Raw genomic sequence first — 21,124 nt, 5'->3', positions numbered from 1 at the left:
AGGAATTCCTGCAGTGATGTCCAGTGATTAGTTACTGAATGGTTGTGGATGTTTCCTTAAGTAAATATCTACCTGTCAAGTACATTTACCTGTATTGTGTGAAACATTTTCTCCTAAAACTAGTGCCTGTGGTCACAAAGGTGTTGCAACAGCCACACTAGTCAGCAATTTCTTTTGGATGATACTGATCAAGCCAAACTATCTCCACATCGCCTGTGTTTAGTGAAACTGGCACACCAGTAACAAAAGAGTTTAAAATACCTGCAACAGCACAAATACCTCTCACATCATTTGGTTCAAGTACACATTTCCCCAAGTGTAACATTAGTTCTAAAATTGCCCCCTTTGTTTCATACCTCATACAAATGGTACGTCTCTGCTTCTTCACTCCTCCTTGCCTGATTGTTCTGTGAAGAATAAAATTGATTATGCTTACAACTCTTCTTTCTTTCTCATTTGCTGATTTTTTTTTAAACCCTCGTCCTTTGAACAGCATCACTTCTTGTTTCAACTATATGGAGCATTTAAAATAGATTGCCTTTCAAATGCCAAAAAAATCATTTGTTACCTCGATATTATGTTTCACAACTGGGCTGAAATATCAGCTTCAGGTAAGATGCTATACATCAACAAACTTGTGACTTAAAATCTTTTCCTGCTAAACTCTAATAAGGACCTTGGTAAGCATCACAAGATGACTGTCCTTCAATATTACTAAAATATAGGTGCACATGTGGGGCATTAGCACCAGGCCTCTAGGGACCAATCCATATACTGACTTAAAATAAATCATCTCTAAAATATCTATATGTTAAAAGAAAGTATATCACATCATTTGGCACCATGGATTGAGCAGATGGCCCTTTCAATGGATATTTGGAGTTGAACCATTCCAGAATAATGGGATGAAAGTCTTCTCTTTTTGCTGGTTCCAAAAACTCCAAGTTTAAATCTGGATGATGTTAGTCAAGTTCCAAATAAACAATGGCCGTCACTATCTTTTTCTCCTCACCATTCTCAAGGTACTGAGGCCAATTATAACACTGCTACTACTTAAATCAGCGAATGTAGCACAGATTTCAGACTTGTATGTTTGGCACTACATATTTACTCAGTACAGGCCATTGGGGACTGAAAATAAATAATTTATGAATCAGACTGCTGAAGGTTTGGAAAGTAAATGGCTGATCATTTACAGGGTGGCAGTCAGGACACAGCATGTGGCCTGAATGTTCACAGGTTAGGGAGAGGAAAATCAGCCAGTTATTGTTCCTGATCGCTCTCCAGTAATGTTCTGCTAGAAATGTACTCGCTTACATCAGATTGGACAAAGCTACTGTCTAACAACCAGTTGGCATGCACCGACAACACATAAAGGATGGCCATTTAGGTGCAGTACTGGAGGACAACCAAGGCTGCCTATCCAAACCTTAGCAAGAAATTAATACATTCAGATGAGGAAGGGAACAGAAAGGAAAACACATGGGTTAAAAAAAAATTAAAATGTGGTAATCAAAATTGTTTTAGATATTTTGAGTAAATTTCAGCCAGGAACACTCTTCATGTCTTGGTCTTACAGTCAAAGGTAGACCTTGACTTATTGTAATGGTATAAAGCCAGTAATAGCAAGTTGGCAGCCTGTCTTACATCTTTCTCAATGGTTACTTCACATTGAGAGGGCTGTAAAGCTGAATTGCTATCAACATGTTATACACCACACAAATTCTACCTCAGGAAGCCATCTTCAGTCCAAAACTATATTGTCTGTTACTGTTGCAATGAGCATGTCAATTATCATCTTCAATACCTGGATGTTAAAAAATTGCCTGGGAAGAATGCATCAAGGAACTCTTGCTTTTCCTTGCTTGATAGAGAGAATCTATTTCCTCCGATGAGGGAGTCCAGGGCAAGGGGACATAACCTTAAAATTGGAGCTAGGCCTTTCATTGCTGATGTCAGCAAATACTTCTTAACACAACAAAAAACCTGGAATTCTTTCCCCAAATGGCAATTGAGGTTGGAGGTCAATTGAAGATTTCAAAATTGAGATTGTTAGATTTTGTTAGGCAAGGATATTAATGATTATAGACCAGAGTGGGTGGATGGATTTAGGATGTAGATCAGCCATTAACTGAATGGCAGAACAGGCTGAAGGGGCTGAATGGCTTACATCCATTGCCATAAAAATCAATCGGGTTCTGTAAGGGGCATGTGATCCTCCATAAAAGATGTTTTTTTATATTTACTGCACAGGCAATCCTTAACACCCAAGTAGAAACAACAAAAATCTATCTCAGTGACCCAAATGGTGTACAATATTTGCAGAAGGAGAAATATCAAAGAACTGTGAGGATGAATTGCTGTTTACTTACTTTGTTAATTAGCAACATTCCTGGTAAAGTGAGACACAGGATCAGCAGAATACCCTGAATTAAAATCAACATGTCCTTCAATGTGTATGTGGCACTTGGCTTTTTGCTATTGATGGGTTCTGTAGGGGAAAATATCAAAACAAGATTTTACAAGAGAGAACAAAATTGCAGTCTAACTCTAACAAACTGCCAACAGACTTACCAACTCTGGACCATATTCGTAACATAACTTATCAATTCCAACTGCAATGCCCCCTAGTACTCCTGCTATTGGTCACCTGATGGACAATGATGGTGGCTACAGTACCCACAATGCCCTCTGCTCCAGAAATTGCTCAGTTCAGAGCATAGATTCGCTGGGCTGCGTCTGCACCAGGGCTGTATTCTACCTAGTGTGTTTGGTAATTCTGCTGTTCCTTATGAGTCTGAAACAAGATGAAATAACTCATATGATTTTTTCTCGGGTTATTTTGCATAAGTGTTCAGGGGGTTAATCTTTAATTCAAGGACATTCCAGGTGGGTTGTAACCCGCTTATAATGAGTGTTTCTTACTACAAAACTGACGTTTGGTACATAGCATAAATGATGATATTATAACTGCCTACATCAAAAGACATGGGAAATATATATCAGATGTTTTGGGGTACAATTTCCAAGGATTTTTCTTGATCTTCTGCTGTTACTGAAGTCACATCAGTGGCTAATCTGTGCATATCCACCTGGAGGTTAGCATTAACCAGAAGCTGAACTGGACGAGCCATATAAATACTGTGGCTACAAGAACAGGTTAGAGGCTAGGAATCTTGCAGATAATAATTTACCTCCTGACTCCCCAAAGCCTGTCCATCATCTACAATGCACAAGTCAGGAGTGTGATGGAATACTTGCCTGGAAAAGTGCAGCTCCAACATCACTCAAGAAGCTTGACACCATTCAGGACAAAGTAGCTCGCTTGATTGACACCCCATCCACAAATGTTCACTCCCTCCACCACCAATGAACAGTGACAGCAGTGTGTACCATCTACAAGATGCACTGCAGAAACTCACCAAGGCTCCTTAGGCAGCACCTTCCAAACCCATGACCACTACTATCTAGAAGGACAGGGTAGCAGACACATGGGAACACCACCACCTTGAGGATCCCCACTAAGCCAGTCACCATCCTGAGTTGGAAATATGTCACCGTTCCTTCACTGTCATTGGGTTAAAATCCTGGAACTCACTCCCTAACAACACTGTGGGTGTACCTACACCACATGGACTGCAGCGGTTCAAGAAGGCAGCTCACCACCACCTTGTCAAGGGCAATTTGGGATGGGCAATAAATGTTGGCCTAGACAGCGACACCCAGATCCCATAAATGAATTTTTAAAAACATGCAAGAATGATGTAAATGGTTACTTATACCATTTAACTAGGGCTTGGTTTTCACACGCCCATGGGGGCGAGGTCGGGTGCAGGCACAGGTGCTATGGCAGTTATCAATGCCTCGCTCCAATTATCAAAGAGAGGGTGAGGAACCAGCAACCGGCTTGCCTCCAATTAACTACCTGTTTAGTTCCTTGAGGAGCTTGTTAACAGGCTATAGGGAGGGCTAAAGCAGATGATCAAAACAGCGACTGGGAAGAGTGAACGGTCTAGTGCACAATAGTGCACACATGTTGGAAGCACTGCGGGGAGCCAATGTGTGTTATAGCTGCTGAAATAAAATATTGGGAATAAAGGATACTTAAAACAGGGCAGTTCAAGTACCTTTTGATTGGCTGTCTTGGCCACTTGTATGCCCAATGAGGCTGCTGGCTCTCTGCTCTCCTGCCTGCTCCAATCTGCAAGGCAATGGTAAACCGAGTCACGGCTGCCATCTGCTTTTGAGCTTTGTACTCCAGAACCAGTTTCTGTCTCCAGGCTGCCACTAATTGGACCCTGAGCTAGCCTCCGGCCCAATTAGGCATTTTAAAAGAGCATCGTATTCGTGACACAGATGTGGTGCAGGGTTTAGGACCTGGAAATGAAATGAGCATTGGTTTCCTGACTCTGGCTAGTATCTCTGCCAAAGTTGCAGCAGGAGATTAGGAGTGTCCTTGTGAAAATCCACCAAAAAAAATATATTTTTCAATCAAGTAGCTCAATAATTCTTTTTTTTAAATTCAACAAATAAACCCCAACACACATTTAACTAAACAAGAAATCGATGGTCAGTCTAGTCCAAACTCCTTTAGAGTTTTAGATTACCCAGATTGTTAAATGCGTCAGGCCTGCTACAACTACAAGGTCCAAAAAATGTTTGAGTTTCACCTAGTTGCACCAGGCTTGGAGCAAAATTTTTAGCTGGGTGAGCGGGCGTGTGCCCGACCCACTCGAGCGTAAAGTGACGCACGTTAATGTCGGCCGAGCGTCCCACATCAACACGCAGTCACACGATATTTCAGTCGCTGGCAGTGCGCCCGCTGACAAATAAAAGGCCTGCTAAGGCCATTAACAAGGTTATTCAGAAAAACTTTTCACTGCCCATCCAACCTTAACAGTTGACGGGTAGACAAAAAGGCCAAGTGGCCTTTGCACTTTTTAGGAAACCTCATCCACGGGCGGGATGAGGTTTCCTAAAGCAAATGCAATAAAAATAAAAGTTTAAAAATTTAATTAATAACATGTTCCTGCTCATGTGACAGAGTTGGACATGTTTTATTACATTTTTCAATTTTTCTTTACAACTCTTTATCTCCCTGAGGCAGCTCCGTGCCTCAGGGAGATTTTAAAGCGCGCACTCGCGGGCATGTGTGAAGTTCTCATTCGCCCCGCTCACCCTCCTCCCCCTTCCCACGCAGGCAGTGCTGAGCTAATCCTCCAGGACTGGCCTGGTGTCTCCAGCAATTGAAGATCAATCTCCAGGACACTGCTGACTACAACCGTGGAGAAAAATCATCGTGACATTAAAGAAGATTGTTTTTTTTTGTCATTTTCTTTGAACATTTCTCTTTACCAGATGTAAACATATTGAAAATAGGGGGAAAAAAGACTGGCTGACTGTCAAGCTTCATCCAGTTCAGTAATTTGTCTTTTTTGCTTGACAGTTGGTGTAGGAAGGCAGTACATCACAAGGATACATATATTGGCTGACTGATGGCTGGAGCATGGGGGAAAGCCATGTGATGAAACCTCCAGGAATACACAGTTGGCAACCCTGAGCAATAAAGGAAGCAATTATCAAGTATCAGCTTAGTTCTCATGTCAAAAGGTTCCATTTATGTTATGTGCAACATTGAGGAATACTGCATTGTTGGAGGGGCTGTCTTTTGGGTGAGATATTAAATTGAAGGACCATCAGGCAGGTGTATTTGGAGCAGGGGCGATGTCCTGATCAATATTTATTCCTCAAATACTACATCTAAAACAGATTAACCTATAATTTCTCCCATTTGTTGGGCCTTGCTGTGCACAAGTTGTCTGCCAAAAGTAAGTCGTTGGCTGTGAAGTGCTTTGAGACACCATAATGATCGGTGTTATGTAAATGTAAGTTATTACTTTCCCCACGTTAACAAATGCAATGGGTTTTCCTGATAATAATAAAGTTATCTGTAATATGAGATACATTATAATTTTAAATCATGATAAATTTTTCATGAGTCATGCTTATATTTTCTCAGTTTAATCCTTGAATTTCTACCTATGTGTAGAAAATCCTACGCTGTAAAATGAAACTTCACTGCCTGTTCTGCATGATGCAGTTGTTAGTTCTGTTTACACCAAAACTCACAAATGTTCTGTTTCCATATTCATTATTACTCGTGTTTCTTTTTATAATGGTGTCCATAGTTCAAATATGATTGCTGCCTTATTACTCTCACCAGCTCTGTCTATTCTAATCCTGCAAAACCTTCAGTTCTTGGATTTCTTACCACACAAGTCTAGAATCAAAACTATGCTAGGTTTTTGTGCCATTAGCATTATCTTCCTAGCAAGTTTTTTCCTAAGGGTGGAATTTTATGCCGACGGGATTTTATGGTGCCGCCAAAATCGGCGGACTTTTGAATGGCTCGCCGCATTTTACGGCCCTACCCCCTGTCACAACGGGACTGTAAAATTCTGCCCTTAATCAGTCTCTTCCTAATGGATGAAGCAGCCAAATCCTGGTGGGCTTCTTGCTACTACCCCAAGGACTATTACTAGGCTTCATGTGGCAACTAGGGAAATAAAAGGGCCGGGAATCTGTGCTCCACCCCGCAGACATTTGCATTTACAACGGTGGTACAGGAAAAAGAGTAGGGAGAGGAAATGACGTAGAATTCACAACACAGAAACAGGGCATTCAGTTTAACTGGTCCATGCTGGCATTTATGCTCCACAAAGCCTCCACCACCCCCCCTCTTCAACTAACCCTGTCAACATATCCTTCTACTCCTTTCTCCCCTCTATGCCAATCTAGCTTTTCCCTTAAGTGCATCTATGCAATTCACTTCAACTACCTCTTCTGGTAATTCCATGTTTTTATCACTCTCTGGATAGGGAAGTTTCTGCTGATTCCCCGTTTGGATATATTGGTGGTTATCTTATATGTATGGATCCTAGTTTTGGCCTCCCCTAAATATAAACATCTTCTGTATGTTTATCCTATCAAACACTTCCATGGTTTTACAAACCTCTATCGGGTGACCCCTCAGTTTTCCCTTTTCTAGAAAAAAATAGCCCCAGCCTGATCAGCCTTTCCTTATAAGTATAACCTCTCAGTTTTGGTATCACCCCTGTAAATCAGTTTTTGCACCTTCTCCAGGGCCTTTATATCATTTGTATAACATGACGAGAAGGGGCGGGATCTTCAAAGGACCATGGGATCAGGACCTGATGCATTCGGGTCTTAAAAATTGCAGCCCTGGGGGTCGTCTCAGAATCCCGATGCCTCTGGGACAGTCTTGTATTTTCATAGGCATTGGGGATGGAGCAGGAAACACGGCTGCCACGAATTAACGGCCCCATGAGCACATAAGGAACTCATTAAGGGGCCTGTCAAGTCGCCATTGGAATTTTGAAAGCTCAATTTGGCAAACGTGAACAGTTTGATGCACCCTAGCACACAGCTGCTGGGTTTGCTGTGGACCCACCAGACACTTTCTCTTTAATGGTTTATAACTGACTTCTGCTGGATCCCTGAACACCGGTTCCAGTGCTGCTGTGCAATCTAGCCTGCATGACCTCTTGCAAAGCTGTAGATGCTGCCAGCCCTCTTGCCTGTTTTCTTCGGCAAAGTAGTGGCAGGCTCCAACATGGCTGCTACCTGCCTTGGCCACTTGTGCCAGACAGGCAGCGTCTGCTTGCTGGAGGCGTTCAGAGCCACTAATTGGGTGCTAAACTCACCGCCCCTGCCCAATTAGGCATTTGCATGTAAAAATAGCATCACAAGAGCATCGCAGCTTGCCATATGGTTGGGATACGGAATTCATTCAGGTGTCGCGTTCCCAACCTCACATTGAAAATCCAGCCGCAGAACTCTGCACAATACTCCAAGTGTGCTCCAGCCAATGTCCGATGTAAGCTGAACATAACCTTTCTGCTTCTCAATTCTATCCCTCTCAAAATGATCTGCAGTGCAGTGCTGGGTTTGTTTCTATTAATGAAGTTAATAATCTGCGTCACTGTTTTTAGTGGTTTCTACATCAGTACCCCCAGATTCTGTTGTTACTTTATCCCATTTAGACTCTTAATTCAGGTCAGATGAAGAATCAGTGCCGTCCAATTTTTGCCCCCCTTTTCAACTTTAGGTGGAAAAATGAAGGAAAGTCCTGCTGAAGATGTCTTCAAGTCTCACATTTTAAAATTGGTAACCATCTTTGTTCTATTTTAAGCTGAATTAACATCAAACATTAATACAAATAGACATTACCTAGTGCTCCAGGATAAAGAAGCTACAACAGCCATATCGTTATTTATTTGTCTATTACCAAACCCACCTAATTCCATAATAACAAAAGCAAAGTAATGAGAATGCTGGAAATCTGAAATAAAAACACAAAATGCTGCAAAAACTCAGCAGGTCTGGTAGCATCTGTGGAGAGAGAAACAGAGTCAACATTTTGAGTCTGTATGACTCTTCTTCAGAGCTCTGAAGAAGTCATATTGGACTTGAGATCAGAGCAAGATTCGTCATTGCACAGATTGTACTGTAGACTCAGCTGCTACATTCCAAGCATGTGGAAAAACACAATCCCATCAGTATTCAAAGATCCACTGCAATGTGCAAGTTCTCAACTAAACTGTGACTATAAAACTCTTGCTAAAACACTCAACTTATGCTTAAATAACCTAGGTTAAGACTACAGGGAGTAGTCAATAGACAATGCTCATAGTTTTCTTAATATTCTCCATCACATCACTGAAAACAAAACCCAACCTTCCTTTGCGCTATCTTGTGATATGAGAACATTTGTTTGGATTGACTGGAGCTTTCTCAAGGGCATGGTTAGATATTTTGCATTACTGGGCACATCTTCTGGACAACTTTACTAACTTCACATCCCTTCACAGCAGTCACAATACTTGGCTTAACATCCTGAAACTTCATTCTTTCAAAAGCTTATTTAAAGTTAACTGCACAGTGCTTGCAGAATAAAGTTAGGCATCATGCTACTCCCATATACAAACATAAATCCTGATTCCACTTTGCCCACATATTGTTAAAACAGGAGGTTTGACTGACTTCCGTAGCTCATATATATTGGGACTTTGGCACACAGTAGTGGGGGCTGGGGCAAGGGAGAAGCGGGAACAAGGTGATAGGTTATAAGGATAGCTATTTCCAACTGGTGGTCACCCATTTCACATTGGAAAATTGGCGGCTGGCAAAGGAAAATTAGGTGGTGGATCCTTGCCCCCAACTTAGATAATCAATGTCTGGAGATGCAGTTTTCCTGTCTGTTTTGGGCAAAGGTTGTTTATGCAAATTGCCATTTAAGGACCCAAGTTGTAGTTTTGAAATGTGCAGAGTTTATGCCATGCTTCTATCAAGTACCATGCAGTTAACCAGTGCTTCTTAAAGCTCCAGAAAAGACCCCCCAATTTCTGTTGCTCTTATTTTGGCAGAAACAAGGTACTTAACGTTGACAGGGCACTGGGACCGGATGGGATGCATCCAAGAATATTGAAGGAAGTGATAGTGGAAATTGCAGGGACACTGGCCATAATCTTTCAGTCTTCACTAGACTCAGGGGGGGTGCCAGAGGACTGGAGAATTGCAAACATGTTGAAACCTTGTTCAAAAAAGGTTGTAAGGATAAGCCCAGCAATTACAGACCAGTCAATTTAACTTCGATGATGGGGAAGCTTCTGAAACAATTATCCAGGATAGAATTAATAGTCACATGGAAAAATGTGGATTGATTGGGAAAAACCAGCATGGATTTCTTAAGGGAAAATCGTGTTTAGCTAATTTGCTGGAGTTTTTTGAAACAGTAACAGAGAGGGTTGATGAGAGTAATGCTATTGATGTGTTGTACATGGACTTCCATAAGGCATTTGATACAGTGCTGCACAACAGACTTGTGAGAAAAGTTATGGCCCATGGAATAAAAGGGACAGTCGCAAAATGGATACAAAATTGGCTGAGTAATAGGAAACAGTGAGTAATGATAAATGGATATTTTTCGGGCTGGAGGAAGGTTTGTAGTGGAAATCCTCATGGATCGGTATTGGACCCTTGCTTTTCCTGATGTATATTACTGATCTAGATCTTGGTGTGCAGGGGACAACTTAAAAGTTTGCAGGTGATAAAAACTTGGAAGCATCGTAAACTGTGAGGAGGACAGTATAGAACTTCAGAAGAACATAGGGAAGAATTCTCCCCCCATCGGGGGGGAAGTGCAGAAACGGATGCGTGCAGGCGCACCTCCGATCGGCACCCCCGATCAGGGGGCGCGCCGCCATTTCACGTGGGCTGGCCAATTAAGGCCCGCCCAGTGTGACGTCCACCAGGAAGCGCTATGCGCTCCCTTTGTGGGTGGTGGGGGGGATTCCCTCAGCCGGGAGTACGCTCTTTCGTGCATGTGTGACAAATAGCACACTTATCTCCCTGAAGCTAAGTGCTGCCTCAGGGAGATAGGTGCCAAATTCAAAAATGGTCAATGCATAAACATAAAATTTCCCTGGCATGACCCCTCATGAGACACTGTCACATGAGTTGGGACATGTCCATCACTTTTATTTAAACCTTTATTAAATTTTTAAAAACTTTCATGAAACCTCATCCTGCCCGTGGATCAGGTTTCATGCTTTTTCTGAAGCCCGCCAGGGCTCCCGGCCTGCCTGCCAACCTTAAGGTTGGACAGGCAAGTCCATTAACTACTTGAATTACTTTTTAAATGGCCTCAATTGGCCGTTGACAGGTCAGTGGGTGAACAGCTGATTCAGCTGCCCCCCCCCCGCCGACCTGAAAATTGAAATGACACGGGGTGACGTCTGGAGTTTCCCCCGATATCATCCTGCGTCATTTTATGTGTCAGCGAGCAGGCCCCACCCCCCCACTCACCGACCTCAATATCCTGGCCATAGACAAGTTGGTGGAGTGAGGAGATAGGTTCCAAATGAAGTTCAATACAGAGAATTTTGGTAGGAAGATTATGGAGAGACAATACAAAATAAAGGGTACAACTCTGTGGGGTGTGCAAGAGCAGATAGACCTGGGTGCATATGTGCATAAGTCATTAAAAATGGCAGGGCAAGTGGAGAGAGCAGTTAATAAAGCATATAGCATCCTAGGCTTCATTAATAAGGTCATAGAGTACAAGAGCAAGGAGGTTATGCTGAATTTGTATAGGACACTAGTTAGACCTCAGCTGGAGTATTGTGTACAGCTCTGGAAGCCACACTTTAGGAAGGATGTGAACGTATTGGAAAGAGTGCAGAAGAGACTTACAAAAATGGTTCCAGGGATGAGAAACTTCAGTTATGAAGATAGATTGGAAAGGTTGTGACTGTTCTCCTTGGAGGGGAGAAGGCTAAGAGGAGATTTGACAGAGATGTCCAAAATCATGAGAGGGGTGGACAGGGTAGATAGGGAGAAACTGTTCCGACTCATAGACCTGAATTTTTCCTGTGTTGGGCGGGCTCGGCGGGAGTGGGTGGGGGCAGGAGTGGATATCGGGGGTCATGGAGCCGACCATATACACCGCCATTTTAAGAGGGCGGGCCAATTAAGGGCCGCCCAGCATAATACGCGAGCGGTAGCACTGAGCGCTACCTGTACGGACAGGAGGAGGAGGGAGAATCAGGTCCAGCGCTCTTTAGGAGCTGCCTCAGGGAGATTGAAAAAAATAATTGAATGCAATAAAAATCTAATGAAACATGTCCCCTAATGGGACTGTGTCTTTGTCACATGAGACGGGACATGTTTTTATTTTTCAAAAGGAGTTTTTATTCTGTTTGTAAAAGCTTCAGGAAACCCCAATCCCGCTCATGGATGAGGTTTCCTAAAAAACATAAAGGGCGCATGGCCTTTTCACCTGCCTGCCAACTGTTGGACGAGCAGCGTAAATTTGAAATTAATTAGTTCCTTAAAGGCCTTTTAATTATCGGCGGGCGAGCAGCCACCTCCGGCGTGTGCCAAATGAAACATCGCGAGACAGCGTGACGATGTTGGGACGCTCGCTCGACATCACCGCGCGTTATTTTACGTGCCAGTGTGTCAGGCCCCCCCCCCCGGCACGCCGACTGTAAAATCCTGGCCATAAAAGATCAAAAACAAGAGGGCACAGATTTAAAGTGATTTGCAAAAGAAGCAAAAAAAAAAACTTTTTCACACAACGAGTGGTTCGGGTCTGGAATGCACTGTCTGGAAGTGTGGCGCAGGCAGGTTCAGTCGAGGGATTCAAGGCAGCATGAATATTTGAATAGAAACAATGTGCAGGGGTAATTTGAATGGTCAGGTGCCCTGCCTGAAGCTTGCATGAGGAGAACTGAACCATTTTCTGGATAGGGCCTCATTATAATGTAACCAGGGGTATGGGGAAAAGGCAGGAATGGCACTGAGTCATAGTGCTCATTCGGAGAGCCCGTGCAGACGCGATGGGCTGAATGGCCTCTTTCTGCACTGTAACAATTTTATGATTCTGTGAAGGGTGCTCCACCTGGGTTCACTGAAGAACTGCTGGCCGCTAACTCTCTCACATCCAGGATTGGCTTCCCCTCACAAGGACATGCCATAATTGGCAAGCTGCAACAGCTCACAGGTTACATTATAATGGGGCCATATCCAGAAAATGGTTCAGTTCTCCTCATGCAGGCTTCAGGCAGGGGACCTGACCATTCAAATGACCATTTTGAGTGGAACTTAAAAATGGCCCCGAACCTTTCCTACAGTGCACAGCACTGACAGGGCAAATATACAAATGCGAATAATCAGAAAATTAATTTCAAACATGCAAAATTTTTGTAAGTTAGCATGACAAAAATTTATATTTGAAAAATAGTTGAGCTATCATAGAATTCGTTACATCATAAAAGGCCATTCGGCCTGTCACATTTGTGCTGGCTCACTGCAAGCGCAATTCACCTGGTTCAAGTCTCTCACTCTTTCCCATAACCCTTCAGGTGTTTCCCCAATTCCCATTTGCAAGCCAACCATTGAATCTGCTTCTACCAGACTCTCAGTCATTGCATTCCAGATTTTAACCACTTGCTGCAAAAAAAAATTTTCCTCCTGTTGCCATTGGTTCATTTGCAATTCACCTTAAATTGGTGTCCTCTGGTTCTCAACTCACAAATCATTGAAAATGGCAGGATAGTTTGAGAGAGTGGTTGATAAAGCATGTGGGATCCTGGGCTTGATAAATAGGGGGCACCGAGTACAAAGGCAAAGAAATTATGATAAACCTGTATAAAACACTGGTTCAGTCTCAACTGGAGTATTGCGTTCAGTTCTGGGCATTACATTTTTGGATGGTTGTGTAGGCATTAGAGAGAGTGCACGAAAGATTTACGAGAATGGTTCCAGGGATAAGAAACTTCACTTAGTAGATAGATTGGAGAAGCTGGGACTGTCCTCCTCAGAGAACAGGAGTTTGAGAGGAGATTTGGTGGAGCCTTCAAAATCATGAAGGGCCTGTATAGAATAGGTAGGGAGAAACTGTTCCCATTGGTGGAAGGATGGAGAACAAGAGGGCACAGATTTAAGGTAAATAGCAAAAGAAGCAATAGGGACACAAGGAGAAACTTTTTAATGCAGCGAATGGTTAGGATTTGGAATGCAGCACCCGAGATTGTGGTGGAGACAGATTCAATCGCGGCTTTCAAAAGGAAATTGGCTGATTATCTGAAAATGAAAAATGTACAGGGTGTTATGTTCTTCTTTCTCGACGTAAACGTGCCAATCACACATAAGGATTGGTGAAACAATAATGTGGGTTCTTTATTTGAAGATAAAACTATATACAGGCAATGTTAACCAGGGGGGGTGCTAAGAGGCACATGTCTGACCTCAGCCACTGCTGCTTGCTGAATACCTACAAAATCAAGCGACTAATAGATCTCATCCTGTCAATATGGTACTGATTGACAGTAGTTTAAAATACCCACCTTTAAAAGTCCATGCACATCATATCACAATACCTTTTTTTATAAACTAAAGGTTTTACCCTTAAAGAATCAGCGTGTTGGCGGTCTGCTTATCCATCCAGCTTTAGTTATGGTGGTCTTTGCTGGAGGCTTCTGTATCTTTTCAGAATGCTGGTTAGGGGTGCTTTGTTTGTGTTACGTCTTTGGCTGTGTTCCAGTCGCAGTAGGATTACTTGGTGTTTCTGGATGTGGTATTGTTCTGATTTGGCATCCTTTTTGTCGCACTGTCATGCCATTTGGTGTTGGCACTTGATCCGATCTTGCTTCTGGACATATGCTGACGATGTCTGCTGGATCCCAGGTGCCATCAGTTGGGTGTCGTACTCGATCTTTCTGCCCAACGTTCATGTTGGGTAATTCGTTACCTGCATGCTGGTCATGGGCATCTTTCATCTTCCCCTGATTTTCGATGAGTATGGGAGGTTTGTCTGCCGAATAGTAATTTCGCATTGGTTGCGCAGTATGAAATTTGCAATGTGGAATGTGTATACACAGTTAGTTCAAGTTGTATTGTGTAGCATGCTGGCTGATGATCTGTGTTGCAGAGTTAGGCGATCTTCTCCTAATGTAAGCACATGGTTTCCAATGGTGCTCTTTGTGGTGTCTGGTGTAAGTTTTGTCTTGATATTGCCATGAATGGTAACCAAGGACAGGTTCTTGTATGTCAGTAGATCTGTGATCCCAAGGCCTGTGCTATCCACAATATAAAACATCTGGGGTGGCTAGGGTGAGTTTTTTTAGCGACACTTGAGTGTAATGTATCCGATAGATGGGATCTCAAAGTCATTGTATGCGGTAAGTTTGGCATTAGTTGGTCAAATCATCACTTGCCACTTCTGTGGGTACATTGTAGTGTGCAAAGTAGAAGGGTGTTTGCAACTGCAAGGTATCCAGTTTTGCATATAGATTATGCTGACCCATCTGTGGGCATATAATCTGGTCAGTGGAAAAGGCTTCTGTTGGTACTACTGTACCAATACATTCTTTGATATTCACTGTGCTAAATGTCGGCTCCCATCGTGTGTCAATGTTCTGGTCATCCTGATTATTTGACTGTATAGCTTGGCTAGACATTTTGTGGATCTTATCTCGATGCTGTTTGGTACATGCCCTTGGCTGTTTGAAATGCTGCACCTGTCTGGCCTCTGGCTTCTCATGACATTGAACCACTTGACTTGGCCTTTGCTCTTTGCACTGGTGCTTCCGGTGTCCTCTGGTGCCACATGTCTTGTATACAGCATTAAAAGCTGGGCATTTTCTAGGTGGGTGTACGAGGCCATATGCCCGCATTGCGTACTAGGCTTGCCTGCATCAGCTATCATGCCAATGATGGACAAACTATGCACAGCCTGTACCACTCTGTCTACCCATTAGTATGGCTTTGCATTTGCATCCAGTTTGCAATACAGCTTCCACTGTGCAACCTTTGGGTTATTCCAAGAGGCCTTCTTGGAACGCTTCCATTGGGGTAGATGCTTTCATGAGCTTGATTATTGCGTCAGCTAGCTTTGCTGCTGTGAAGTTGCAATCACAACCCTTGTCTCTGTATCTATTTATGAATTGATCAATGGTCTCTGTCGGTTGCAGCCTGAAGGACATGAATTCCAGATGGTGTGGTCTGAAGTTGAGTTTCATTCATAACTGATCTTCGAATGTTGACCATATTTTGTCTGGAATTTTAAGATGGTCATTCAACCGACCTGACATGTTTTCATTGCCTATAGCAGTTTTAATTTTAGTGGCTCGTTTAACTGGTTCGAAAATATTGAAGTCCAGAAAATACAGCTTCACACGTTGTTAGACTAAGGTAGATTCAGATAGGAGATCTGTTGCTTTCCAGTTGAGTGTTAGAAAGTTTATGGTCACCTTTTGGCTTTTTTTCAGGATTTTTAATGCTATACAGAGTTTTTAGCAGCCATGCAAGTTTCGTCCAGCTGTTTTACAGTTAATTTAGCTCTGAGTTGCAGTACCTTTAGTGGCCACTGCCTTAGTTGGTCATAGGTTACTGCTTGGCCCCAATGGTGGTGCTGTTTGAGCTCTTTCTGACTTTTTTCCCAGTTTAACTCCATGGAGCAGGATTTTACCGTCGGCGAACGGGGGCGGGGCCTACTCACCGACAAGTAAAATGACGTGGGATGACGCCGGGCAGAGCTCCTGACCTCACCCCACCCCATTTAAATTTTCAGGAAGGTGGGGGCGCAGCAAAATCAGCTGCACGCCCGCTGACCTGTCAATGGCCAATTGAGGCCATTGACAGATCAATTAAAGTAATTAGTGGACCTACCCGTCCAACCTTAAAGTTGGCGGGCAGGCCAGGAGCCCCGGTGGAAGTAGAAAAAACATGAAACCTCATCCGCGGGCGGGATGAGGTTTCATGTATGGTTTTAAAAATTTGAATAAAGTCTTGTTGGAAATTATGAACATGTCCCAACTCATGTGATATTGTCACATGAGGGGACATGTAAGGGAATTTTTTTTTAAATATTTTTAATATTTTTGCACGGAGAGCTGATCTCCCTGAGGCAGCACGTAGCGTCAGGGAGATGAGTGCACTCTTTCGTGCGCATGCGCAAAAGAGCGCTCTCTCAATTTTAGGAATCCCCACCCCCCCCCACCCCACCCACACAGGGAGCGCATAGCGCTTCCCTGCGGACATCACACTTGGCGGGCCCTAATTGGCCTACCCATGTAAAATGGCGCCGCACCTCCGATCGGGGGCGCTGATCGGAAGCGCGCCCGCACGCGCCCACCCATCAACCTCTCCCCCAACGGGGGGAAAATTCAGCCCCATGTTCTGTTCACAAAGCAGTGATTTAGGTGGGAAAATGGCTGCAGGCTTTAGAAATGAGAGAAAATGGTGAAAAAAAGTTTTTTACAAGCTTCTTCTGGATGTTACTGGATGAATTCTTCTTCCCAGTCTAGTCTGCATCATTTTAACTTCCCCAGAAGCAGCAATAATTGACTCTCTCCTGTGAGTTCTGCTTATAGTAAGACTCTGCTATATAATTTCTGTTCCTACCTAACCATCTCAGCAGATAGACTTTTACTATTTAAGCTCTCCCAGATTTGAATAATCTTATCGGGACTTGATGCCTGCTACCTGGAGCGAGGTGCAATCTCAGAATGAAGATATGGTATGTTTAGAATCCCTACAAAGCTACAGAATAATATAGATAATTATTTAGATAATATATATAGATAATTATTTCACTTCCACACTAGTTCTTTTCGTCTGCTGGATGTGAAAGTGTTGCTGCTTGTATTCTGCTCAGCCAACTTTTCAAAACCATGCTGCCACCCTGCCACCATGTTATTTTCTTCTTTGACATAAGTGTACCAATGGATTGGTGACACAGTAGTGTGGGTTCTTTATTTGAAGGTACGACTATATACTCTTAATTTTCACTGGAAGGCTGTGAGGCATAAATCTGACTTGACCACTGTTGCTTGCTGACTACCTACAATTCATAGGACTAATACATCACACCCTGTCAATTTAATATTGATTGGCAGTAGTTTAAGATATGTACTCTTAAAGGTACATGCTCATCATATCACAACACAAGGCCATAGGGAAAAGGCGGGGGAGTGGCACTTGGTGAATTACTCTTGCAGAAGGCCAACATAGACAATAGGCTGAATGGCCTCCTTCTGTGCTGTAATCCTTCTATGATTCTATGACAGTATTAGTATCATTATCAACATTTGTAGTTTCTGTAACATACCAACATGCCTATTATTTTGAAAGCACTCTATATGAATTTAAGCATTTCTTATTCAAATTGTCTTACTTGTGGAATCTGCAGGCACAGGTTGGACTTTGTTTATTGCCTAAAAGGTGCCCAGTGTGGCCTATGATGAATCTGCACCATGGTTGTAATTTCATCAAAATTTTTCTTTCTTCATCTCAGTGAATTGAAATTATTTGGTAAAAAAATTGAATAAGTTGGATAGTCCTCACCGCCACATTGCTACCCAGGCAATAAAGGTGAAATTTACCCCCATAATGTTTAAATAAATATTCCCATTAATACAAACACCACAAACTTGCCGGAATTTAATGTCCACCCTGCCCTCCCCACCCCTGGAGGTGAGTTCCGAGGCGAGGCGGGCCATTTGATTGGGCGGGAGGTTGCAGCGTGGGGACCCCGCCACCTCTCTACCTCCCCCATTTAGGTCCGGACGAGAAGGCTTATGAGTGGCCTTCCCACCAAATGCCAATTGAAGCCCTTAAGTGGGCAATTAATTCCCACTTCAGGGCCTCACCTCTGGTATTCAACCAACTGTAGGCAGGAGACTCACTCTGCGGGGAGAACGACAAGAAAGCCATGCCGGGTTTGCTTGTGGCCTTCTGGGATGGGGGATGTCCTCTTTAAAAGGCACTCAGTGCCTGATCAAGGGGCCCGACATCGAGGAGGGGGGAGCGCTAAGAACCAAGCCACTGTCCTTTCCTCCGAACACCCTCCCTTCCCTTGCTAGTGACCTCCTCACTGCAACCCTAACCCTACATCAACTACCTTTCTCAAGGGATCCCATAATGAACACTAGACAAGGCCTAAGTGAATTACCAGCAGCAGACAGGGCCCCCTGTAAGGAGAGCTGATGGCCTCTGATTGGCTGGCAGCTCTCGGTGACAGGATTTCTGTCCTACTGGGGTAAGTCCTGAAATTAAATGTCCCCTGTGGAGCTGGGAGATCCAGCAGCTGGGTTCCTGCTGCCAATTAAGGATTTAATTCCATTGGGGCTTCCAGAGGTTGTGTCAGTGAGGGAGCCGCCAGTTTCACTGGTGGCCATTGGGCCCCTGCTGCCCTCGTTAAATTGCACCCACTGAGTTTACTAACAGATCCTGGCGTTGTGCTTTACGCATTATCTGGGAATGAAAACAACAGCAATATGAACAACTCTTTTCAGTTCTCCAGCCTAACAATGTTTAAAAAAGAGAATGCAATTAATAAAAAAGTCTAAGTCAAAACAAAACCCATAATTTCTGCTTCTTGAGTTGGATTGCCAAAGTTTATGAATGGTATATGTTTATGAGTTATACTCAATGTTATACTTGCACTCACACCAAAGGTACTGGGGTAACCACTTGGCTCCCAAATTTCAGTGAGTATGAATGGCAGCTATAGGAAGGTCAGTGGTTAGCAGATGTCATGGTGTGGAGAGAGTAGGAAGGAAGCAACAAAGCCAGCCACAGGCAAGGAATGGCAGACCTGCTCAGACAACCCTATTATCTAGGATGTCAATTTTTTGACATACATGTTTTCCAAAATTCTGGGGCTGAAATTTGACTTCAGCTGGGATGGTAGCATATCAGCAGTTTGCTATACATCCCATCCAACTTTGCCTCCCAAAAATTTAATTTTGCTCCCAATACATTACAAAGCATCCTCCTTCACCTTTAGGCACTATGTTCCAAGATGGTGTTAGTGACTATGGATCACCATTGGATTAGTCGATGATTATGCCTGGCAATGTACTGCAGTGGTTTGCCATTGCTTTCTGCATTATGGCTGACCAGGAAACTCCCCCACACTTGCCACCTGCCATCAGGTGTATTGGAAGGGTTTACAGTCTGATAGTCAATTTGTTTGGTCATATTACGAATGCAACTTCTGTGGACATCAGGTTCTAAAGTGGGGCTTGAACCTAGAGCTTGTGGCTCAAAGGTAGGGACACTACCACTGTTCCACAAAGCATACTATTCCCTTTAGCAAAGATATAAAAACCTTAAGAGTTTAGGAATGGAACCCAACCCTTTTTATTAGAGATTGACACAATTTACCAATCTGCTCATCAGTCCATTTTCTTCTCCTGATATGCATTTAATTACCCCATCAACATAAATATATTGGTGGCTTCAATGACCTACACTACTGACTTGTCCTTTAACCCTATAAATCTGGATGAAATGATTCTATTTGATGTCTCTTCTTTCTCCCAAGTTTCTCATTTTTCATTTTTTTTTTCAAATTTGTATTTTTATAATGAAAACTTTGCCTGGATTGTTTTTGGCAGTAATCCCTGTCATTTTTCAGTTTAACTTGCTTTCTTTATGTGTGACCCTTGTATCTGATGTCACCAATGTAAATACTGAGTGGCGAAACAGGTGATAGAGAATCTCCAGTGTCCTATCTATATTAGCTTGGCCAAGGAGTAATCTGGGATCGGTACCACATAGAGAAGCAAGTTATATAGAGGGTGGGATTTTCCAGCCCCATCCGCTGCTGGGATCATCCGATCCCGCCAAAAGTCAATGGACTTTTGGCTGGGCTGCCAAATCTTCCACAGCAGTTCCTGCTACGATGGGGGCCGGAAAATCCAGGCCAGGGAGCATGCTGGCATGGTACAGGTACTGGACCCCGTATCCAGGAAGCCCAGGACCAGACATGCGTCAGATTCAGGGATTTTACGGATTTTGCATCCTTGGCCTAGCATGTATTTATAATACATAAAATAAATATGAAAAATAAAGAATAAAAGGGTTTTATTCAAATTGCTACCCAGGGCACCAGCTTTGACTGCAGCTGGTTTTCAGCTCCTTCCAGATTTTGGGGTGCCAGATATGGGGTCCGGTACCTGTAATGTAATTCGTAAAAATAATAATAATGGCCGCTAGATTCAAAAATGCCAAATTATTAAAAATGTGATCAGGTAATTCTCATATTAAGTTAAAAAAAATGTACAGTTCAGTAAAATGCATTTAGACGTTTTTACACGGTACGAACAGATCTTTGCCGTTGTTTTACTTACGCATTATCACATTAACTTCTGCTCCACACTGGTGATTTGTTTCCTTCATTGAAGGAGGGCTGCAGTAGTAAATCCCAGAATGAGCTTCTGTTGCCTTTTTAATATAAAGCCAAGCAGATGTCCCCACATTCATGGTTATTATTCCGTTGATTGTCTTATTTATTTCAATGGGTTTTTCATCAAATTTATACCACTTGACAGAGGGCTGTAGGTTAGTGGCTAAGTGACCAAAGAAACAGTTCAGCATTACTTGCTTTCCTTGCTTCACAGCTCGATAAGGCACAGTGTAGTTAATTTTCAAATCCTGACACAATACACCTGTAATTAAAACAGACAAAATATATATGTATATATTTTAAATACCCAATTTTCTGCCTTTTTATTCCAAAAGAAATGGGAAG

General features: G+C 43.0%; 1 protein-coding gene across 1 annotated transcript in view; it reads right to left on the bottom strand.

The window, feature by feature from the left end:
- The window catches only part of LOC144668039 (B-cell antigen receptor complex-associated protein beta chain-like), a 39,161-nt gene that overhangs the window by 6,922 nt on the left and 11,115 nt on the right, over nucleotides 1-21,124 (bottom strand). The window contains exons 2-4 of the mRNA XM_078529770.1: nucleotides 20,724-21,041; nucleotides 2,373-2,491; nucleotides 357-407 (exon numbers count right to left, since the gene is read on the bottom strand). Coding sequence (XP_078385896.1) covers nucleotides 357-407; nucleotides 2,373-2,491; nucleotides 20,724-21,041 — 488 coding nt within the window. The remainder of the gene's footprint in view (nucleotides 1-356; nucleotides 408-2,372; nucleotides 2,492-20,723; nucleotides 21,042-21,124) is intronic.

The sequence above is a fragment of the Cetorhinus maximus genome, chromosome 25 (assembly GCF_964194155.1).
Source record: "Cetorhinus maximus chromosome 25, sCetMax3.hap1.1, whole genome shotgun sequence".
NCBI classification, from domain to species: domain Eukaryota; kingdom Metazoa; phylum Chordata; class Chondrichthyes; order Lamniformes; family Cetorhinidae; genus Cetorhinus; species Cetorhinus maximus.
This window is presented reverse-complemented; position numbering and strand designations above follow the sequence as displayed.